Below are 25,761 nucleotides of genomic sequence, written 5' to 3'. Positions count from 1 at the left end.
TAGAAATTGTTTTATATTTATTATCGGTTTAATTATGCGTAAAAATGAACAACATCAACGAATGCTTAATGGAGGCTTTCAGCCTAGCTAAATATTTCACTTTTACGCGGTTCATCAAAATTATTCTGAAATTTGAAATAAAAATAATTATGTGAGGAAATGGAGAAAATTTAAACTGCTGAATTGGTATTAAATTAAGTCTAGTAAATTACTTATCCCAAATAGCATGATAGCAGACCTAGGGACCACAAAGTTAGTATGGCAAAAGATTACATAAATGAATGGAGAATTGGCAGAATCCAAAAGAATAGTTCATGCAAAATTAAGAACTATATTGTGGTGAGCACCACGTGCACCACACGCACCACATGCACCACATGCACCACACGCACCACATGCATCACACGCACCACACGCACCACACGCACCACGTGCACCACATGCACCACACGCACCACATGCACCACACGCACCACATGCACCACACGCACCACATGCACCACACGCACCACATGCATCACACGCACCACATGCACCACATCTAATAGCATCGCAAGACGCGTTTGGCGCGATGTTGTCGGTCGATGTCTCGAACAAGCAAACTTCGTACATGTCAGTTGCTCTCAGGCTGCGGCAAATCAAAACCTCAATTAAATAAATTAAAAATAATACGGAACCTCACAACTTATGCCGAGTGTGTTAAAACGTAAATACTTCCTCCAGATTGATTAATAGCAGAGGATTATTGTTAATTAGAGGATGGAACTGAATTTATCATAGAGTTAAAATTAAAAATATTATAAAATCTCGTTCTTATTGATGCCGGTAATGATTTTGCACTGAATCAATTTAAAGTTAAGTAAGAACCACTTAAATCCATATTTTGAACGGCATTCCCATCAAAATCCCGTTTTCAAATTCAAATTGAATATATTTTTTATTTTTGTCAGTGTATCCGCTTAATAAATTAAAGTTTCACTCTAATTTTTCAACGTCACATGATTTCGTCACCGAAAAGTCGATTTTATGTATTAGCACGGCGCGATACATATATACGCGCCCGAGTATCGCTATTTATTTGCTGTGGCAGCCTAAAACTAACAGATAAAATGCCAAAGGTATCTCAACAAAAATAAAAGATGAAAATTAAGCTAATGTTTGTAGCTTCAGTCCGTTTCTCTTTTGAGTTTTATAAAGATTAGTTTCTGGATTTACTAGAAATACTGAAAACTTAGAAAAATAAAATAAAAATTAAATCTTTGATCTAACAAACTAAGTTCAGAAATCTAGTAACTCTATCGTTATTGGTGGACATGATTCATTCTTAAAATTGTCACCACACAAATTTGTAGAATAAAAATCATTATAAAATTAATTTTCATGATGTCAAAAAATTACCTGCGTGTGCTAAAAATACTAACATGAGCGGCAGGAGTACAAAGTTTTACTTGACATGTCTTAGAGTCTATATTCTATAACATTACACCGTCTTATAGACTAAAGCAAAGTACTCATCTTATAGTCTGATGAAAATATTATTTCTCTCAATAATATGAGAACAATTCGAGCTGCGCCTAGAATTTCTTGGCTGCAGCGAGACGATCCATACAGAGCAGCATAAGAAACCTAGAAAACGAAGTTCTAATTCGATGCACAGCGTAGCATCAAACTTTTCTTATTATCCCAATCATAATTTTTGTCTGATTTATTTTACTTATATGAACGGCAGAAAAATATTTGGTTCTTCGAGATATATATTTATTTAAGAATGTAATACTCCGTCAGTCATGATTGATAATTCAGTTCTTTTCATAAAACAATTTTTTAAATAAGATTTACCCGTGTCTTTTTATTGAGGTAGAAATTCATTTCGAGTTGTAAGCAAAAACAGTCTTTGTTAATTGGATATAAATAACTTTAATTGAAATAATTCTATATTTTTTCAGCATGAAAAAAAATCAAATCCGCTATAATATAATATCTATGATATTATTATAATTATTTCATAGATATTGTAAAATATAATATCTTTGAAATTGTCCGCTCTACAAACAAATTTTCGCATGGGGCAAACAAAATCAGTTGGCGCTTTCTTGAAATTTATTTTAAATATTTTTCCAACAGCTTGTCACAGAATTTTCAAAAGGTTTCTCATCTTCTACGACAGCTTAGGGCATTATTTCAGTGAATTTTATATTGATGCTAATCGCGGCAGGATAATATTATATTATGAATAAAATAAATTGAAAATTTACCCGTCAAACTTGATATACATTAAGTTATTATAATTATATCATCTTGCTTTCGTTCCAGAAAAGTACCTATAACAAAATACTATGCTTTCATAGAATTAAACTAAATTCTACCAGTTAATGTTATGGTTTTTTATAATAGAAGCTTTTTCTAATAAAATAGAAACCCATAAAGTAAATATGCAAAAGAAGAGAGAATATACGAAGAATACGAAGAGTATAATTGGAAAGCTTGGACTGCGGTCGGTTCAAGAAAGCGGGTTTGGAAAGAGGAGAGCAGCTGGAGCTACGAAGGGTGGGGAATGAAAGGCAAAAACGACCAATGACTGTCATATATACAACCGAATTAGTGACAGGGGTGACAGTAATGTAACGTTTTTTTCACAATATGACTAGTTTTATTATTGCAGTCAGATTAAGTGGTATTTCAGGGAATACGATTACATGATGACTAAATAGGAGAACCAAAGAAAAATATCAAGAGTCAGAAGAAAAGTAATGGAATTAATGATGGCAAACAGCTTCAATATGGCACTGTCTTTCATTAAACAGACGGCATCGATATTAAATTAAAACAAATATTCAGCTAGTCGTGTCCAGGAAACATCCAACATATTTTCCTTCATTACGAATTAATTATATCTCTAGTACCCATGGGTGCAGTTACGAATAACACAGTGGGGATTTTCCTCTATTACGAATTAATTATATCTCTGGTATCCGTGGGTGCAGGTACGAATAACACAGTGGAGATTTGCCTTCATTACGAATTAATTATATCTCTAGTATCCATGGGTGCAGGTACGAATAACACAGTGGAGATTTGCCTTCATTACGAATTAATTATATCTCTGGTATCCGTGGGTGCAGGTACGAATAACACAGTGGAGATTTGCCTTCATTACGAATTAATTATATCTCTACTACCCATGGGTGCAGGTACGAATAACACAGTGGGGATTTTCCTTCATTACGAACTAATTATATCTCTCCTACACATGAGTGCAGGTACGAATAACATAGTGGGAGCTGAAGGGGGTGAGAGCCCCCCTGAACAGCAATCTGAGTGGGAGGGGGAGGAAGGTTCGTAGCAATTGCGGTGTCGTGGGACTCAGGAAATTGTTTACATTTGGAGGCTGTGATGTAGGCCAAGAAATGCTAGGCATATTTCCCGCGCTTATAATATGATGCGGCTAACCGGAAATGCTTGTCTCAACTGGCACCAAATCGTGGAAATTTCGGCGAAATACGAACGCTGAAGAACGTTAAGGCTGAGGCACTCACACTTTCTTATCTCGTGCGTAGCTGGTATGATGTCTCATGCATATAACTATTGTCATATGAGACGTGAATTATATAATCTAACGATACTTATGTGATAATTTTGGTGAGAATTGTCATGCTCAATGTTGTATATTATTCATTTGCAGCTTGCAACTCGAAATTCAAAGACATAACGTAATGCATCGTTTCTCGGCATATTCAAACGATGTTAAGCAGCTTGGGTTCATTTTTTTATATGAAGTTGAAGAATTTATTGTCTCAAAATTCATTATATAAACTGAATTCAAATATTCTATATTGATAATTTTTTTATTTCCTAAATTGTTTTAACATTGAAGTACATAACTTTGTTCTAGTTAATTAATTCCAAATTTCTTTTCGTGATATAACTATTAATACCAGCGAAAATATTTGCCCGTACGTGAACTACTCGGGGAGGAAAATTTGCACAAAACTTTTTTGCCGCACTTGACGCTCACAAAATCGATGGATCATTGTCCAAATAAGGATACACGTTTTTACTCACAGCACGATCAGAAAATAGACGTACGTGCCACTGATACACCCTCCTACCCGGCCAAACGGGGCCATGGATGATCAATACAAGTGTAAAAAATATAACTCAGTACTCACTGCAGTGAGAGACAGAGAGCGCATTTTCTCGTCGACGAGAACGTGAAGTCCCGGACGGAAAGACAGACAGACGGACAGACGGACAGCCGGACGGACAGACGGACAGACGGACGGACGGACAAGGCGAGCACAATAGTGTATTTTTTCCATAAATGAGAAATTGCGCTAAAAATATATCACCATTTTGACAATACTGTATAAGCCTCATTTTTTAAAGTACATCCATGTGATTTGTCAACAAGCATCTCGTCGCCTCCGAATTTCTGGCTAGGACTCAGAAGCCTGTGGACCCTCGTCGTCATTTGGTAAATCCAAGGCGTGGCCATAAGATCCTGCGACGCCGTAGCAAAGTTCGAGAAGCAAGCGAAGCCTCAGACTTTAACCCCAGCAAGATCAGCACCAACGCTCGAGTTAAGCATTAGCATTTGGTAATTAGCGGCTAGAGTGAAGAGCATTCGGGATTAGCTGCGGAGTGGAGTGTGATCCTACAGCGCTAGCGACGCTCGTGACGATACGCCTGAATTTCGGTAGGCTTTTCGTAGGCATGTTTCCCCGAGTTCCGTTTTGCCTGCCAATATATTAAACCTATAATTAGTTGTTCTTTGTCTTTCACGTTCCTTTGTTTGTTTATTAATATTGATATATAAATGAAATCATTTCTTATTTAATGACTAGGAGATCTTCTCGAACATCAAAAGTGCTATTTCATCCAGAATTTTGTTTGTAATCAATGTTAGAACGATTATTTTATTCAAGTTTATGAAATTATCATGATTTCAGTAACTTTCTTGACACTCAATTTTCTCTTCAAATTTTCCTTCAGTAGCATGTTTGATTGTTTTTTTAATGCATGATTAAATGTAACACAAGTAAATTGCATCAGCTCACATACACAAACCACCATGACCAAATTTACTCATCACATTCATTAAAGCTACTAATTATTTATCTTTTCTACGTCACCTCGCAGCCACATTCTCAGCCAGAACCATTTGTTTCTTTCGCCTGCATTTTAAGCAGTAAAATCACGCCGCACGTCTAGCATCATCCCGTACAACGCCCCCGGCCACACTCCCCTCTGCATGCTGGAGCGAATCTTAGTCCTAACGACAGCATTTAAGTTGGAGCCACCGTTTGCCTTTGTAAGTGGTCTCATCACGCGTGCTATATGACCTTCTCGGGGGCTGCTGCTGGGCTGCAGGGTCTGGGGGCTGTACGTGTTACCGCTGGGCTGGATGGTCTGGGAGCTGTATGCTGCTGCTGGGCTGCAGGGTCTGGGGCTGTGTTACCGCTGGGCTGGATGGTCTGGGAGCTGTATGCTGCTGCTGGGCTGCAGGGTCTAGGGGCTGTGTTACCGTTGGGCTGGATGGTCTGGAAGACTGTGCTGCTGTGGTCTACAGGGTCTACAGGGCCGGGGCATGACTGCTACGGAGCTGCACTAGCTTGAAGACTGTGTTGGTTGTTCCATATGAAAACAATCAATAACAATTCAATCGCTCGAATACGTTCCCGAAAAACGTTGCAAAGAATATAGAAACATATATCAGAATTTTTTAAATTTGTTCTACGCTAGTCGAACGCTAGTTAACATCCAGTCAAGTAATTTCCCATCATATAGGTTCAAATACTTGACTCGTATATGCATTTGAAACTTATTTGGATGATTAATATTCAGTCGAAACGCTGATCGTTAGGAATCACGATCGTGGAAATCGATCTCAGGGACCCGGAGTCGGTAAGCCGATCTAGAAGGACTTCGAATAATGAGATGTCGTCTTCATCGCGCCAGACACTCCTGAGTGACATCCTATTTCTGAGATCAATTATTGTGAGTCAAAAACGATTAAACAATTACTTGCTAATTTGTTATTAAAATTTATTATTTTGAACGTAATAAATTACTTTACCTCCATAACGGACAATTGATTTATTACTTTTCGTTTAATCAAGCTGAGCAAATTTCATTGGTAACTAGACGGAAATTTGGTATTCAGCAGTGGTAGCTATTAATCCAGTTACAGAATTTCTTATTAGTTCTAAATGGATTTATTTTACAATGGGATAGACGTACAAAAATATGTAAATACATTACAACTTAAATTGTATTGTAATTACATAACATTCCGTGAAATATAAAAATATGCATTATTCGGGCATTATCTTCACAATAATTCCGATGTTGCCCAGTGAAGCACTGTACATTGAAGGAAATTCAAAACTATAATTAGTTTTTTTGTGATTTTACTCAAAAAATTAAATTTTTTTTCGATTTCGCGAATATTTTATCATGAATATCAAAGAGATTACATGATTTTATAAGAACTAAGGATTTAAAACGCTTACCCTAACCTAACCCAATTGTTATAACGACATCTAGAAACAAAATTCTAATACCAAAATGAACTGGCTAAGATTTAAAACAAAATGGTAGATCATCTCTTTTTTCAAATGGAGGTGACTGCTTTAATTAATTAGAGATTTGAAGACACACTTTAACGCATGAGCAAAATCTTGACGTACATTGTCAATAACCGATCCTTAAATGCGCTCTAACTGATATATCTGTGTGCCTTTTAAGATGTTAATCTAATATAACTTGAATTCAGTTAAATATTTCGTAGATATAGACCAAGCTTGTATTTCTTCCGCTGCCTCAATCGAGAATAATCCGAAAATTTATGTCGGTAAATCTACAATATAAATTAAAAAATATCAATTAATCATTCGAATGTTTACACTTGACGCAAGTACATTTATAAATTTCACACTGCATACCATTGATGAGACTGTGATGAACACAGCGTTAAAGCTATGAAAGATTTTCAGTGAGTCTATAAGGTGATTTTAAGTAAGTCTTCATGGTGTCCATTTGGTCTTTAAACGGTCAGGACAAACTCATCCTGATCGCTCATGTCAGCACCGTTGCATGCATAGACAAACAAGCGTTGAGCTTCCCTCTGGTAAATCAACCACTGACTTTCGATGGGTGCTGAAAGACCGAGAATTGGCCGCTGAGTGGCCGAAGATTGGCCGATCGATTACCGATGATTGGCCACCGTATATCCACCAGTGATTGATGACATTGTGGTTTTCATTTCGCATTCTGCAGTCGCTTACAACAAGCTGTTTTGCTCCTCGGAATTCACAGCCCTCGAAAAGGGCATTGTCACAAAGCCTTCGAAATTAGGCGAGTCTGTCACGAAACAATTAATGCCAGATAAGGGCAAATATGGCATCTTAATGTTACCGACTGCGATTTTGCGTGCCAGACTTTCATTATTGTCAAATGCCTGACAATACAAAAAAAAATCAATTTACCATATCTTCAATGTAGACGTGCTGCTGCAGAATGTCCTCATTCATTGAAAATTTTCATTGAAGATATGGTGAATTTACTTGGCGTTTTATTTATTTTAAATTATTGGTGAACTTGTAATTTAAGCAGTCTAATGATATAAGTATTTGTGAATAAAATTATATAGGGAAAAATACTAATTTTGTTGCCGTGTTATCAGGAAAAGGATTCAAACTAACGTGTAATTTAATAAATAAGTAACTAATACTCAGGCAACGTGTAGGCACTTTGAAAACTTTTATTATATCATTATTGATTAGAAGAGATGGACCATTTGAGCGTATTGGAATTCTAACCCGAATTTCAAGCTGAATACTATTTATTGATTGTTCGTACGAAATCTGGCGTGTGCCTTGTTATAATAAGCCAGAATGACAAGTCTGACATGCTGCATCATCATACCTCGATCAACAAGCGACAGTTAAGCGAGTGTCAACACTAGCACAATGAAAACCTGGATGAGCGAATCTGCTGCTGAAGCTCCAAAAAAATTTCAGCGCTGGAATCAATAATAGCTGCTTCAGTAGCAGGGGCTTCGCGACGAGCAGCAGCACTAACAGCAGCAATATTGTATAAGTAGCAACAGTAGCAGCATCAGTAGCATCAGTAGCAACAGTAGCAGCAGTAGCTTATCAGTAGCAGCAGCAGCATCATCACAGTCAGCAGCAGCAGCGCAGTCTCCCCGCTGATGCTCTGGCACTGATTTATTACTTCACCCGTCGCCTCGCAAACCATCGTAAATGAATGCCGCTGAGCAACCACTAATGATAATCGCGCTCCAATCACCGCCTCGTCTATCAAAACTCCACGGGCTTTACACACCCTCTTCGGCTACCCTCATCCCCTCTGCAGCTCCCCTCATCCCTTCTGTTGCTTTACCCACACCATTTCTGTTACTCGTCCTGTACATTCTCTGTTGCTCTTCCCTCTCCTACTCTGTTTCTCTATTTACCCCTCGTTGTCTCTCATCATCCCCTTTGTTCCCACTTCCTCTATTTCTCTCCTCATCCACTGTGATGCTTTATCCCTCTGCTATGTGGTTCTTTCCACCTTATTAATGTTTCTGTCCACCCTTCAGCGGCTTTGTCCATCATCCTCCGTTGCTCTTCCCTCTTTTCGTGGCTCGTCTTCCTACCTTCAAGCTTCAAGGTAGCTTCTTTTTGAGTACCCCCTCATCCTGTCAAAAACCACATTTGAAATACAATGTGGATAATGAAACTTGATTCGTATGGCCTTTGAATTTTAATATCAGTAACTTCTAATTAGCGAAGATCCTTACTCTTGTTAACACTGCAACATAGGGTAACCTAGACAGGGCTGAGATTGTAGTAATAGTTATCGGGGTTACAAGGATATTCAAAATATGCTATATAATCACATGATTTCTGATTACGCTTGGTAATTCGCGACATTTAACTACTTGTCATAAATTTATTATTTTTGATTATGGAATTAACAATATGTCCATGGACATTTAGACAATTTGGACATTCTTTCTTATTCATACATTATTGCTAAAAAATAATAATTATAATGTATGCAATAATTGCAATGGATTTAAATTCTTGCTCCAACAGTCGACTCTCAATATCTCGTGATGGAAGTTGAAAAATTTCCAGTGACTTATCTTGGCTGCGGAGAGGAACTTTTACAACAAATTTGTTTTTAAATCAAAAAATTCTGAAACGCTTTTAAAACAACCTAAAAATCTGAATTGGATGCTTTCATGATTGGAGAATAATGAAAACAATTGTCAAATCTCACTTTTTATGTTCATTTGAATGAACACTGATTTATGAGTCAAACAACCATAAAATTCTGTGAAATTATCACACTCCTCATGATCTTTTTAATTGAATTCCACTCTAAACAAATTATTGTTACTAATCACATCATTTAGGCAGAAATCCCAAGCATTCTATTTGCTCATTCCTCACACGTTGCGCTGACATTTGCTCAACACTGTTGTCTATACGAACATTGCAGAGTTTAGAGCACGTAGCGGCGGTTGAGTTAGTGTTGTAAACACACAGCGATGTTAGGACTGTAAACACACATCAAGCAACAATGCATGGTGTGCTAGTCAACACATGAAGCGCTGCGTTCTCGCCTCTATTGCACTTCTTAGTAGTCAATATGAACGCTCGACATCCGACGCTCCTGCGACCTGAGCGCGGCCTTTGATTTTACACAGGCTTTGTCGCGATGTACGGGAGTACGAAGAATAAATTTTGATCTTCACTAGCATTTGGTTTAATGAAGGAACATTAACTTCAGTTGTAATGAATATGTGCAGTGTTATAATTAGATATTGCGTTTTCAGTGCCGGTTCAATGCAATAGTGTTTTTATATAACGGGACACGAAAAATACTGATATTGTTTTAATATAGCTCAATAAAATAGATAGTTGAGTTGCACAAATAAGAAGAATAGCATGTAATTAACTTTTTGAAACAGTAATTTTTAATTAAAGTAATAATCAGTAACCTAGGATAAAACCGGTCAAAATTAAGTTATCGAAACTTTCTTCATCGAGATGTTCTTCGCGATTAATTGTTATAGTAAACGTCTTCTTAAGTTTTCCTAGGATAAAACCATTAGATAAGTAGTCCTCTTGTTCTAAGGTATTCAATTAAAAATTCGTCAGATAAATTTAAAAAATTCATATTTCAAAAGAATTCATAAATTCCAATGACTATTTCACAATCGAAAAATTTTCCGCATTTGGGAGTGCCTTTATGTCAGGAACGATGAATTGATAAGATTCCATTTTCTTTATATACTTTGCCGAAGGATTGATTGGCTTATTGCCTTAATTGACCAAAAACAATTAATACATTTATGGTGTTGTTTTTAAAATGAGTTCATAAGGTTTAATACGAATATAAAGAGGTAATGTCATATGTAATGGTAATGTCATATGTAACTCTGTTAAAGAATGATCGCATTATAACATGACCGCTTGTATGCGCAGAAGTTCAGGCGCCGACGTTCCTGGAGCCCATCCAGAACGTGACGTTTCCAGCGGGGCGTGACGTGAGGCTGGCCTGCGTTGTCGACCATCTGGGCTCATATAAGGTGACTATATCTTGTATATGTTAGGTCTTATTTGAGGTGACTATATCTTGTATATAATGTTAGGTCTTATGTGAGGTGACTATATCTTGTATATAATATTAGGTCTTATGTGAGGTGGCTATATCTTGTATATACTGTTAGGTCTTATGTTAGGTGGCTATATCTTGTATATACTGTTAGGTCTTATGTGAGGTGACTATATCTTATAGAAGCTGTTAGGTCTTATGTGAGGTGACTATATCTTATAGAAGCTGTTAGGTCTTATGTGAGGTGGCTATATCTTATAGAAGCTGTTAGGTGACTGAGTCTAATGCAAAGTGGCTAGAGCACACATACTTCGACAAATTATTGTTTTATATAATGTGACTTGGAATTTACCAGGCGTCTAAGATAAAAATAAGAAGGCTAATGTCCCAAATGAGGTGGTTCGGTCTTATGTAAGGTTCTTAAGGTACACCTAAGGAGGCTAATATCTTACCTAAGATGTCTAGATCTTATACAAGGTGACTAAGGCACACATGTTGGGTGGTAATGTCCTGTGTAAGCTAGAGAAATATCATATTCTAAGTCTTAAAAAAAGTTCCCAAACGTTAAGATATATTTAATATATGAGATATATATATACACTTAAATGAGATTTTATAATAAGGTTATTTAGTCATATACATATATGGTTGTTAAATCTTATTTAAGATGATTAAGTCTTATAGAAGGTGGCTAAGCTCTATACAAAATGATTAAGTCTTATAATGTAGCAATAAGTTTTAAATGGTCCATACACTACTTCAAAAACTCAAATGTCGTAAGATGAACAAACTCACGTGAATGCAGCTAATAATCTGGATGAAAATTGTTTTCATACACTGAATACATCGCGTAGAAATGAATTTAAATCACAAAGAGATGTTCTGAACCACATACATCCAATAACCAAGATTAAATATGTGTTAAATATTCTATAGCGCTGGGAAATTGATGCAGTGGCTCAATGAAAATTTTATAAAGCAGGTTAATCAAGCTGAATGAGATTTGAACGCATGCTTCATGATTCATACCATAAAGTTATGGAATCGCAAAGGTTAGTTATTCTTCAAAATTAACTTGCGTAGAGATATCCATGATGCTATAAACTGGCACCTAATTAATAAATTTAATTTATCCCATACGCGATAGCATATTTTTCAGAACACAGTGCATTAGCGGTGGTCTCAGCTTGAATTATTGGTATTGTGTTAAATATTGAAATTTCTCCCGTCAATCGCAGTGATGGCATTATTTCGGATAAACTCAGTATACAAAAGCGTATGAGATGACCTGCAGTGATTTTATCTATAAGTGTAGCTCCAATTCTAGTATGCTACAGTGACCAAGCTCAAATTAATATATAATTACTCAAAACATATCTTTTATCACTGACATATTACAAAATTAATATATTTTATATTATTTATATTGCTGGACCTCCACATTTTTATTAGTGTTATTATGCATCAACGGTAAAAGTTCAATGCTCAGAAAAATCTATTAGTTTTAATTGCGTTGCACAGCTAAATAAGAAAAACAGGTACAAATTCAAACCAACTCCTGTTTAAAACGGTAGACATTTTCTAATCAATGGACTGTATCCCCTTATAGATATTTAAATATCAGGCTCAAAATCCGTAGACTTTTTCGAAAAGCGCCTAAAAAAATATAGGAAGAAACATTTAATCACACACAATGAGTCTCGTAAAAATATAATGCATTACTTATTGAAAATAACTCATAGAAAATAAGAAAGTTATGAAATATTTTATTAGCATATCTATGTACCTGCTGATTTTTCTATTTAGGATTTACTTAAAACTGCTTACTGCCAAACTTGCTAGTCTATAACTGAAACAATTTTGAATCAATTCACTACTGCAGGCCTCTTAGCAATTTTCCCGAAGATTTCCTTGCCTTGTAAACATGTTGTTATTTAATTCAATGTCTAAACTAACGAGTACATCAATTCATGCTCGTTCTTAAAAAAACGGCTGTTCATCATGGTTTGCGGGAACAATACACGATTCCGCTGCAATGTATTTCTTATTTACATTCTGTCAAATATTATTATAATTTTAAATGGATTAATTGCATTATAAAACACAAAATAACTTATCAACAAGAACAAATTCGACCTTTGAATTTTACCTCTGATTGTATTTCTTATTTACATTCTGTCAAATATTATCCTAATTTTAAATGGATTAACTGCATTATAAAACACAAAATAACTTATCAACACGACAAATTTTACCTTTGAATTTTGCCTTTAAATTTTACCTCTGAATTTTTTACCTCAGAATTTTTTAAGAAATTAATACCATTTCATTACGCTTCAAATATCCCAGGTGGCCTGGATCCAGAAGGAGCACTCGATAATCCTGACCGTTGGTAACCACGTCATCACCCGCAACCCCCGCGTCAGCGTCACCCACGACGGCCACCGCACGTGGTTCCTTGGGATAAAAGACGTGCAGCCACGCGATGCCGGCACCTACATGTGCCAGATCAACACTGAGTCCGTCATCAGTCAAATAGGCTACCTCAACGTCAACGGTAAGTCAAACGTCATCAGTCAAATAGGCTACCTCAACGTCAACGGTAAGTCATCAGTCGAATAGGCTACCTCAACGTCAACGGTGAGTCAGACGTCATCAGTCTATTAGTCAACTAAAACGTTACATTAATCCCGCGTACACTCCTCGCCCTGCGCTTTTTCTCGTTCTAAGTCTGCGTAACAAATCATTTCAAGGCGTATTTTTGATGTTTTCAATTACAGTAATTAGTTTTGAACGCTAAATTCTCGCGACTATTCTATGATCTATCAGACCTGACTCACTAAGGCAGTCCGCTTGACGTTAGTAATTGTTGACAGATTTCCACCCTCTCTTCGTTAATTGAGTGTCGATGCAGGCTGATTACTGATAAGTTCTCTCTATACAGAGAACATGTATGAATAACCACGAGCGGAGGTATCTCTTCTGCCACTATTTGAAGACTGGTGATCAATTTCTTATACACTTCTCAAGTCCCGTTGTCATTCGAGTCTGAACTACGAATTAATAAAGATAAATTTTTTTCCAACGTGAAAATTAAGTTTTAATTTGAGCTAGCAGTACACTGCTTCGCTGGTATCCCGATCGCGCAGGGAAATTTAATCAGCAAATTTTATAGGAGGCTTCGAAGCATTCAGTTCAACCCCGAGTCTAGTGTCATCTCAAGGAGAGGTAAAATGACATCGTAATAATTTATTTTTCGTTCTCTCTCTCTTTGCTTAACATTCGATTCAAAACACAAATTACAAATTTACACTATCCAAGTTGGAATATGTCATTATGGTTAAAAGAAGATAAAATAAAAATTTCAATTTTCAATCTAGATATCATCTCGCAAAACAGAGCGCCTTTTAACCCTCTAGCGACCAGCTACCTTGCGAGTGTAAAATACTACATACATTGTCTCCATACTACATTGCTGAAATTTATTCATTGAGAAAAACCTGACAAGCGACAAAAATCTCCAATTGGGCATGAAAATTTAATTTTTGTCCAGTTTTAGAAACGATCTTCAAATGTAAACAAAAATCGCCCTAATCAAACGCAACAGATACGCTTGTACATCTAGACGCTAAAGGGAAAAATCACTAGTGAAATAATCGGCATTATTTAATGGTTCTTACCTTTACAGTCGTTATATCATCATCTTTACAATCAAGACCAGAGTCGAGTTATTGTGAAGAATGTTAGCCTGGCTGAGATTTTCAATAGGATATCGCGTCAGGATTGCGTTGAACGTCCCTAACATCAGTCAGCGTGCACGACTGCAGCGGAACCCATAAAAAATCTCTAAACGGCGCTTACGCGCGCACAACTGGCATAATCTGGTGATTGCCAGGCAAAACCTGGCGCCATGGACGCTTTATGGCCGTCCACACCATATCGTGCGTCAGAGCTGCAGTAAATAGCCTGCAATAAATGGACACCAGGTCACAAGTGATACCCCGATAAATTGAACAGCGATGGATGACTCCAGAAGGTCTCGGTAAAGAGGAGATTAGTTGACCAATGATTGCTGTTTTGTGAGCGTCGAGTTGCCTTTTGACTGCTCATCGTGAAGGAGGGTAAGACCAAAGTGATGTATTATTTCCAGATGTATTACTGAGATTACTTTACGAAACGTCAAACTGTTCTCAATTGTAGTCTAATTTTTCGTTATTAATATGTACGTTTGTTGCGAAGATTGTGGCAGGACCCATTATTCTAGAAGTGTGTTACTTTGATATTTTCATCCCATTGCGGTTAATAACATAATCAACGTGAATTTTATTGTACAGTAATTTTTTATTAGGTGTTGATGCTACAGTTTTTACTAATCTGTTTATTGTGAAAAGTGTTGTTTCATTACGCTCAACAATGCAGCACAGTGACGTACAGCAAACATTGTACAGTGGGACCGCTCACCGCTTCAATAACCGCCCCACTGACCCACCCACTGACCCACCCACNCTGTCTTGGGTGAGGACAAACAGCAGATCAGGATCAACGGATCTGTCTTGGGTGAGGACAAACAGCAGATCAGGATCAACGGATCTGTCTTGGGTGAGGACAAACAGCAGATCAGGATCAACGGATCTGTCATGGGTGAGGACAAACAGCAGATAGTGAATTAATAATCTGCGTGAGATTCAATCAATTTAAACAATGGTAAACTGAGATTAGATTGCAAATGCCTGCTTGGTACACTGCAGAATAATTCTGAAGTCAGATAAATTTTAGTCCCGTATTTCCTAATCTATTACTGCAGTAATATTATGCTGAGCGCATAAATCTCATTCATCATATTTGCTTCAACCCAATTGAATGATCCAAAAGTACTATTTGAGTCATCATCGTTCTCTAATGATCTGATGCACAATTACAATTATGTTTGTCTGCAACATCTAATCCTGGTAATATTCAAACAACACACTCAATAATTATAATGGTAGTTTTATATATTAATATGCTGTAATTGAGGGTCTCAACATAGAATATTTGTGTGCGAAGGCACAACAAGTTAACAAATAGGAGTTATGTCTCATGTTCAGGTCAATTGGGACTAGCTTTATGTGAGTTACATGGCTACACCATCTACCTAATGTTGAGGTCAATATAGTGTCACAGTATCTGAGATGTATGGTGTCACCATATAATTCAGGTTGATATCAAAATAGCGTCAATGTGTACTGGGTGTATGGTGTTCCCGTATAATTAATGTTGAGGTCAATATAGTGTCACAGTATCTGAGATGTGGTGGTGTCACCATATAATTCAGGTTGAGATCAATATAGCGTCACTGTACATGAGATGTATAGTTTCGCCGTAAAATTAATGTTGAGGTCAATATGGCTTCACTGTATATGAGGCGTATAGAGTCACCATCTAATTCACGTTACGGTTAATAAGTAGTCACTGTACATGATATTTTAATGATAATATCAGATGAAGAGGCCCATGGTCCGCTGCTGTTCCTGAAGGATCTGAAGCGGACGGACATGGCTGCCTACCTCTGCATTGCGTCCAACGGCGTCCCGCCTTCTGTCAGCAAGCGCATCAAAGTTGAAGTCGAGTGTACGTTCTTATTTTCGCAGGTTAAAAATTTTAGGAGAAGTTTATATTAAATTTGTTTAATGAACTATAAAAATATCTTCCATCGTAGTTTCATTTACTTATTAACTTTCTTCTAAATTTTCTCTCACTGCAGAGTTTACGCGTAGCTCGTTGTCTAATACTTGTACACACTTTCTCCTCTTGTTCAGCATATCACAGTTCGTTTCTGGAAAGAAATGAATGAACACAAAATTGGGTTCTGAAAACAATTGAACGAACACAATATGTACAAAAAATTAATAATGATACCATTACACATATTGCGTTACTGTTTAATCGAAATTATTCGAGATGAAGCAGCGGTCCCTCACCAAACATTGCGGGCACCGAGTCGCAAGCCGAATCAGAGATACGAAAATAATGTTCGATCTGCCTAGGCCTGCCTGCATCTGCGCAGGAAGGTTTCTTCTGTAATTGGTACCAAAAACCACTTTTCAAAATACCACGGTTTCATTTTTTATTTGCATGTTAGATAAGTGCACTTTTTTCGCAGGATTCTTTGAAAAGTTTCGTTTTTGTTCACAGGAAAAATCTTTTTTCGTAGGTTTATAAAGTTTGGGGCGGGTTTGATGCAGTGGAATTATGAATTATACAATATTATAATTTTGATCGAGTGTACGTGTTTTTTCACTGGGTCCATAGAAAAGTTTGGTTTTTCTGCACAGGAAAAATTTGATTCTGGAGAAATTCTAGGGTAGGATTAAATTGGCCTTGAATAAATTTCATTACTATTTTGGTTGAGAGTGCATTATATTATTCACTAGATTATAAAGTTTATGGTAGTTTACAATTGTCTCGTTGAAAAAAAATTATTAGATTATTTTCAGGGTGGCCGTTATTTTGTTCACAAAATTTTAAAATGCATCGTATGCTTCATTCGCTTACTTTGAATGCATTAGCGGAATTTTACACTGCTGAGTTCTTTTAGCAATTGCTTTACCATTAATTTGATAGTAACTCAGTTACGATGACTTTTCTCATGGACCTAATAGTGGTTGTGTGTTAAAGTTCACAATTCTCGTAATTATTTTGAAGAATATAATTTAAACACAAGGTTTAAGTTTTCTATGTGAAATCGAAGAATGTGCTACCATAAAGTTTGAACGCCTCATCCGACACAATTTTTAGTCAAATCTGACAATCTAATTCGAAGATAACTTGGATGTGAAGTTCTATTCTGGGCTTGAGATAAGATTAATCTAAAGTCGATTGTGAGGTTCAAGTCTCGTTAATTTCATCACTATATCATTTTGCCGTATTGATCATGGCCAGAAAGAGTAATTTTTAACAATTACCTTGTCGGATTATGTACGATTAGATGAAAGAAACATGAATCAAGACCATAACATTAGGTAAACCCAATTTCTTCAGCTCATCGTGCTCCCTGATTTTCGGTCAAATATTTCCATAATTTTCAGCATCTCCAATGAATTGCTGTTACTTTAATAGTTCATGATTGCTAAACTAGTTGATCAAATGCTGATGGTTAAATTGCGCTGATCATTTCTGACCGCTCTAATTAATTTATGATATCATAATGGCTCAAAATTTCAAACATGTTTGTAGCCTTTTCCAAGGACGATTAGAAGAAGTTATTAGATACGAGATATTATTCATTATATTAAAGGTCATGCATAAAATATATATTAGATGTTAGATATAAGACATTAGATGTACCTAAGACTGTATTATTGTCGATGTCTGTTGCGGTCCCTTCAGTCCAGCCGCTGGTCTACGCACCCCTACAGCTGGTGCACGCACACTTCGGCCAGCAGATGGAAATCGAATGTTTAATTGAGGCCTTCCCACCTGGTCTGAGCTACTGGAAGCGACCGTCGGGAATTGAGATACTCCACTCCGATAGCAAGTCAGAATACCTGATAAATCCTTCAAATAAAATATTGAATTCTTTTTGGACATTCTGGAAATAAATTGAAAATAAGTATCCTCAAATCTTTATATTTTCTGACTTACTTACCTCCAACGCAAAAACGAGACCAAAGTAACAACAAACTTATGCAAAATCCGTCTATCCTTTATTTTTGCCAGGTACAAAGTGACAAACTACGAAGGTTCTGTGAGCTACAAGAGCCGCATGGTGCTGACCATCAGGTCAGTCCAGCAGGGAGACATCGGCGAGTACAACTGCATCTCGAACAACAGTCAGGGAGGCGCTGAACAGGAGGTGCTACTGTCTGCCTCCATGCCAATCAGCCAGAACACCATCAGTAAAGGTGATTAATATCTCTATATAAAAATAACTTTTACGAGATCCAGGTTCATCAGCAGCAGCCAGAACACCATCAGTAAAGGTGATTAATATCTCTATATAAAAATAACTTTTACGTGATCCAGGTTCATCAGCAGCAGCGAAAACACCGTCAGTAAAGGTGATTAATATCTCTATATAAAAATAACTCTTAAGTGATCCAGGTTCATCAGCAGCAGCCAGAACACCGTTAGTAAAGGTGATTAATATCTCTATATAAAAATAACTCTTAAGTGATCCAGGTTCATCAGCAGCAGCGAAAACACCGTTAGCGAAGGTGGTTAATGATTCTTTAAAAAAAAATTTGTAGAGGTGATTAATATCTCTTCATCAAGAATAACTCTTTGGTGATTCATGACTATCAGCATTAGTGTGAACACAATCAATAAAGGTGATTAATCATTTTTATGGGAAAAATCAGTAGGGGCTAATAATTTTTCTTTATCGATCATTCCTGTCATGTGATCCGAAGAGAAGTAAGATCATAGCTTTCAACATTTGTTGGGTAGTAATTGTCTGGGAGTTAATTGATGTTTATAGAACATTCATTTTTTTAAATAAATGGGTTTTCAAGCCTTTAGTAAATGACATAAGTTGGCCGTAATTGAATTTCTGGCACTCGAGTACGCTTCTCCATACATTTACAGTCCCTAAAATACGTATTGTTACATTTCAAATCAATTAAATAAAATATTAAATGACATTACTTGTTGTCAAGTAGAAACATCTTTCTTTAAAATGGATTCGGTAATTTACCTCTACGTTACTTGCTACCGGGCTGAATTTTTGTATAAATAAAAGGAAAATAGAAATAAATATATCTTCAACTGGGTATAATTAGGTATAAATCATTTTCTACGTACTCAACCGCCTTAGAATTTTTTTTCCTTTTGAACTCACTTAACATCTTAATACTTTGAGTAATGGGTGCATCAAAAATATTCTTTGGCAACAGAACATTCAATTTGAGAGATACGACATGGCCAGCAAAATACGATTGAATACGTATAAATGATCTTAAAATACAGTTAGGATTTTTGCGTCACTAATACATCGCTTATCTATGGATTGTAGCTTTCAAGATAATGTGCTCAGTGAGACCCGTATCAGCTTGAATAAAGAATAGGAACAATAATTACGCATTAAAGCGTCAAATAATTTATCGAATAGATATTCTTAAGCATATGTAAAGTACAATCAATGAGCGACATTTATCTGTTCATGGATATATTTCGATATTTGCAAGCCACTACTGAGTATGTGTTCATAAAATTTCTATAGTTAACTGAATTTATTCAGTTTTGTCCTACATCCGCGTTTCAGGTGGAGCCAAATCCACATTGTTCGACAGAGAGAAAGCCATATCAGAAGAAAACCAATTTATTGAGGGTGAGGAGAAAGGGCAAATGACTTTTTCTCTTTATCTTATTGAAACACGTTGTTTTTGAGCAAGAAAATTTATGTATATTCCTTGCATTTTGTATCAACGTTTTTACATGTAGAAACTTTTTTCTAAGACTTTCCTAGCAACCGAATGCTTGAGTATGCGAAGAATTTTTTAGAAATTTTTCAGACGATAGTTAGATTATCGTATATTTTAATATATTAAATATTTCCTTATTTCTACTTGTTCTATACATCAGTTTGTACATATTATTATTACTACGCATGTGAAGTACCTTACAAGCTCCGAGCTTCCTAACAACAAGAAAAATTGAAGTAAGAGAAAATAAATTATTAAAATAAGTCCCTGAAATACGCTTGAATTATTAGCAGGCAATTTAGTGACCGTAACTCCAGAGCCTTCATAATATTGCACTCGAATCGCGTTGAAGAAAAAATGCTTGTATCAACTTATTGAAATTTGGCTTCAAACGCTTAAGTTCATTTGCAAAAAGTCAAGTTTACATTTGTGCATTTACTACCTGAAGCTTGATTTCGTGCAATAATTATTGCTTGTGCTAAAATTTTGCACTAGCGTGTAAATTTTTTGCATACGATAGATCTTACGAATCAGAATTGCCAGATGGTAGCACACGAAAATAGTGAACTCAGCTCACATACATGTATGAAATATCTTATTCTCTGTTTGTTAGGAAAATTGTGATTTGCCTTGCAACAAAAATCTGTTTAACGGGCTGTTTCGCCTGTAAAAATGATATTTGGCATAAGGCCTTTAGAAATTGTAGCTGTCAACTCTATTGGAAAAAGGCCTAAATCGGAGAAATAGGCCAGAAAAATGCCCATCTATCTCCATCAATCAACAACTTAGCTCTACAGATAGGACTTATTTTTCTTAGCTGCTAAAAAAGACTCTAAAAGTTCAGGATGTAAAGGGATGCAATGTTCTTGTAAATATTATATTAGTATTTCCCATTTACGTTTTCAGTCACCTCTGACGCGACCTCGGTAGGAATCCGTAATATTTAGTCATTCTGGCTTGTGATTCTACCACAGAGATGTGTGGTTCTTTTAGTCGCGGTTATTTTTAGAGTTGTCTGTGCACTGGTATTTAAATAAAGTTTTCCTCGACGTTTTAATGAATATTCTTAATAATATTATTCCTGTATCTTATGTCATTCTTGCTATATTTCAGCGTTTATTGGTTTATTTATTTCTTTGGTTTTAAATTTGTGTTTTCATTTTGTACGAGCAGAAAGGCTCCGAAATAAGGGCTTGAATAGATCCTTATCGTAATAGGTAAATGGCCTAGAAAACGCTCGCTATTTATTTTTGTTTCGGCATTTATTGATTGGTTGCTTCGATTATTGTTTTTATTCAATTATTCAGTTTTATTCATCCTTCTTAATGGCGATAATTTTACAACACGATCATACTTAAATGTCTTGGGCTCCTGATGGCTTTATTTTCATATCATTTATTTATTGACTGGGTCCCGACAAGAGTTAGGAAACTAATGTTTCTTATTTATGTTTCATCACCTTTTCGGCTGAAATTTACTTTTTCTGATATTCGCCTAAGCGTAAATTATAGATTGGAACTTCTTAAGTGTCTGCTTCCTAATTATACTTTATTCGTATTGGATTTGCTGTCTTGGCCTAATATTTTGAATGCAGCTCTTGTTGTCGGGTAATAATTTATCATAATTGTTCAATTCTTCTTGCATGATACCTAATATTTCTTTCAAATTTATGATTGAGTAATACATTTCACAGTATCCAAATTCTATGGCTTCGTGAAATGGATTTATTACTAATTATTTCCAACTCCTAATACTATACTTCGTATTTTCATGTTAATATATTTGTATTCGATGCTTATGTGACCAAATAATGATGCAATTTCTCTCCATACTCATCAACAGGCTTCGAGCCTCCCGCCAAGGAAGGATCTGAGAGCAAAAGTTCGCTTTTGCACGGCGCTCCTTCACCGAATGATCGTAACAGCGCCAGTACCGTCGACACGAAGCAAGAAGACCTGCGATCTTACAGCGATCCTGGTTTACGCAAGATCCACCACAACGGCAGGAATCGCGACTTCAGCCCGCGCCAAACTTTCGATCTGATTGCATCTGGCGCCGCGAGCTTGCGGAACTCCTTGCTCAAACTCCACGGACAAACCCCGCCGCTTCTCAATGCGATGCAGCGCATGGCACACAATGTAACTGTGAAGTCCATCAAAGAAGGTATTGGTATTATAGATCCTGGGTTGCTGATGTGGCACACTCAACTCGAGGGAGAGTCACACTTCGCAACGCTGTTAGATTCTCAGCCACTGAGGTTTCTCGCAATATTTCTCGATTTCAAAATAACTTTTTGCTTGTTAATGCTAAATTATTCCTTTAGACTTATTCCTTAAAAAATTGGATAACCGAGCAAATTCCAAAATGGTTTTCTTATATATTCGCTCTTATGCTTCCAAATGGTTTCCTATTAACTTTAATTCTGTACTTACTCAATTTTACTTGATAGTAGTGGAGTGTCGTTGAATATTTAATAACTCATGGGAGGAAGTTGGTGCCATATCCGCAGTTAAAATCAAGTAAGAACCTCCGTAAGGCTTCATATGTCTGACATATATATGATATTTTCCAATACTGATGGATAAAAATTTTGATAAATGCGTGCATCAACGGACTCATGAGTCAATTTATAAACCAACAGGCTTATAAATCCCTTCAGAATTATTGAATGTTGTTGGTGATATTAAAAATTTTAAAGCAAGGTTAATGATCACATCTTAAGACTTGAAACAGGTCGCATTATCCGATATTACTAGCTAAAATTTACTGTTAAGATTAATACGCAATTCCCTGAAAAATTTTCTTGTAGTGGGAAATGGAGACAAAGTAATTGTATCCAGTTTAACTTTTGCTAGAAAATAAGGATGATTTTTGATATTGGAGAAGGAAATTAAAAAAAAACAAATAGTATATGAATTATTAGTTCTAACCTCAAAAGATGCGCTGCAAGTACGAACTTTCTTTTAAAATTAAATTCATCTACGAAGACGTGCAGATTAATGTCCAGCTTCATTTCAAATTTTCAAAAAAAAAATCATTTGTCCGTTTAAATTTCATATCAATAAAAAAATTGTGTACAAAGATGCCCTTGAATCCATGCTGCATTGATGATTTTTTTATAATCAGAAGTGTCATTAGGAACAGACTAGACGGATGTCATACAGCCGCCATAATTTGTCCGATGTTTGCCATACGTAAAGTTTTTTTTTTTTAATTTTGTAAATATATACCAACAAATTTGTCTTAAATGTGCGATATATAACTAAATTCAACGCATTAGACGCGGCTTACTGAAGAAATAATCTTTAATATTACTTCTCTAGTTTCCGTTTACTAAATCCCGAACGTCGACTAACTCTGAGTGATCGAAATGCTCGAACTATGTATTTTGGAGCATAGATGATAATTTAAAATTAAAGTATATAAATTGAACACATATCAAAAGTATGAAACTGTTCAACAATTTTATGCTAAGTTGTTGGAATTTGAAAATATATATCTGTAAATAATAATGAATAATAAACCACGATAAAACCATGTTCAAGTTAGGCAAATGTTCAACAACTGCCAAAGATTCACACCTTTTTTCACTACTTGCATACTTTCTGACCATGATTTATCATTTTTTCTTGATTTTTTACAACGGTTAAAAAATTCTTATTGAAAGAAAGCAATATTTGTAAAAATAACAACACATTAGTGCACCTCAATAAATCAGTGTGTGAGGAAGTGAGACAGATCTTGACACATAATTGACAGACACATAGTGAAATGGAAGTGAGACACATAATTCACTTCAAATTTTCTGTATTTACTCACTATTCATTCTAAGAGAAGTGCATTCCTGACTTGATGTGAAATAAAATGCTGCCTGCAAAATTTATATTATGACAGAACTTATACGGTGTCTAGGAGAATAAAAAAGTAAAACCAAGTTATTTTAAACGTTTCGTATAACCTCTAACAAATCTATTTAGCGACATTCCCATAAAAATCCGAAATACATCGACGTTTTTTTTGTAACTTTCAACATAAACACAATTTTTACGAGATTTTTATTTCAACAAAAACACGCTGAGAAACATGGGAAAGACACCTGACAGTGTAGCATAAAAATAAATGAATTGTTTTCAATTCCTAGCAGCATATTTCAATCAATTAAAATGCAAACTTCTCTTCCACAAACGCACAGATTTGAACATATCTTTTCGCCCTCGCATATCACCCGTGCAATAAGTAGTGATAAACCCTTAGGTTAATTAGGAGTCGCATGTGATTTCAATTAAAATCTACTACGTGCGAAAATATGATCGTTGAATTGCTTCAAACAAATAACTAAACAATTTAAGCATCGACTTTGATGATGTTCCTGTGCGTTAGTTGTTGTAAAAATAAATAATGTGTAATAGAAAAGTGTTAATAGCTCCGTATATTGCATGGGTTTTGTTGACAAGATTGTGTATTAATGTCTTGTATATATTAGAAATTATGGTTTCTTGTGTGTATGATTAATCTATAAGTCATGTACGCGAATTAAACCGAGTGTACTCACTATTATGACTCATTATTCACGCCTTTACTCACTATTATGAGTCAATGTTAGCGGTTCAACTCATTATGAGGAGGCGATATTCGTGGGTCAACTCATTATGAGGAGGCGATATTCGCGGGTCAACTCATTATGAGGAGGCGATATTCGCGGGTCAACTCATTATGAGGAGGCGATATTCGCGGGTCAACTCATTATGAGGAGGCAACATTCGTGGGTCAACTCATTATGTCGAGGCGATATTCGCGGGTCAACTCATTATGAAGAGACGATATTCGCGGGTCAACTCATTATGAGGAGGCAACATTCGCGGGTCAACTCATTATGAGGAGGCAACATTCGTGGGTCAACTCATTTCTATGTAAGTCATTTTTCTGGCAACTCAGCCTTATTCACTGATCGCAGGAACTTAGGATTTTGAGCTTTGCCTCGCAGTGGAATTTTGCCTTCTTAAAATTCTTCATCTCTGGCAAGGACTTCTAGATATCAGGCGATGGCTCATGCATTAATTTCCCCGAGTCCTGAAATTCACAAGGATTCATTTTATTTTCAATCTTTTAAGTTTAATAATTTAGCTTAGGTTTACTGGCATTTACCACAATTTGCTGCGACCGTTTGAAATACTGCAATTTGTGTCGATTTTTTTTTTTCGAGCTTGAATACAACAGTACAAAAATCACTACCGGGTATCCATAATGATATAATGAAGATTAATGTGTAAATTAAAAGTTGTTCAATTGTTAACATCGTCCATGATCGAATCGTCAGAATAACAAATGAGATGAACAATAATGGTCTTAACTCTTCGTAAAATCATCTCTATGTCAAGGATATATCAGAAATTTTAAATAGATATATATTTTGATATATATATTTACGGACAGTCACTAACTACATTAGAGATTACAATATAACTCGGCTCAATTGAATTAAGTCACACGAAATTCCAATAAGACGTTAAATGACAAACATTTTCGGTTTCCTCAGAAATAGACATTCCTCCATTCCTCGCTAACGACCCTCGTCAGATTGCAGCGGAGACTCGCCAGTAGCAACGTCTGCCATTCACATTTCTAATTTCCTTCTCGATTCAATCTCACCTGAAGCTCGACTTAATCACCATCCTCGTATCGAGCCGAGTCGCTTTCCTGGGCATCCCAATTGATAAACACATAGCACACA

General features: G+C 36.1%; 1 protein-coding gene across 1 annotated transcript; it reads left to right on the top strand.

The window, feature by feature from the left end:
• Positions 1-9,729: 9,729 nt before the first annotated feature.
• Positions 9,730-24,582, top strand: LOC108681849 (lachesin). Its single transcript, XM_018170923.2, has 8 exons — positions 9,730-9,739; positions 10,500-10,603; positions 12,979-13,231; positions 16,111-16,239; positions 17,998-18,145; positions 18,328-18,512; positions 19,871-19,936; positions 21,873-24,582. Exons 1-8 carry the CDS (start codon positions 9,730-9,732, stop codon positions 22,364-22,366), a joined length of 1,389 nt encoding a protein of 462 aa, XP_018026412.1. The 3' UTR covers positions 22,367-24,582.
• The last annotated feature ends 1,179 nt before the right edge of the window (positions 24,583-25,761 follow it).

This window comes from Hyalella azteca, unplaced genomic scaffold (assembly GCF_000764305.2).
Source record: "Hyalella azteca isolate HAZT.00-mixed unplaced genomic scaffold, Hazt_2.0.2 contig17816, whole genome shotgun sequence".
In the NCBI taxonomy this organism is placed as follows: domain Eukaryota; kingdom Metazoa; phylum Arthropoda; class Malacostraca; order Amphipoda; family Hyalellidae; genus Hyalella; species Hyalella azteca.
This window is presented reverse-complemented; position numbering and strand designations above follow the sequence as displayed.

Bases quoted from the DNA above. Each gene is read 5' to 3' on its own strand.
- LOC108681849 (XM_018170923.2), top strand. The intron at 10,604-12,978 runs GTGACTATATCT...CAAATATCCCAG, and splicing joins ACCATCTGGGCTCATATAAG to GTGGCCTGGATCCAGAAGGA. The intron at 19,937-21,872 runs GTGAGGAGAAAG...ACTCATCAACAG, and splicing joins AGAAAACCAATTTATTGAGG to GCTTCGAGCCTCCCGCCAAG.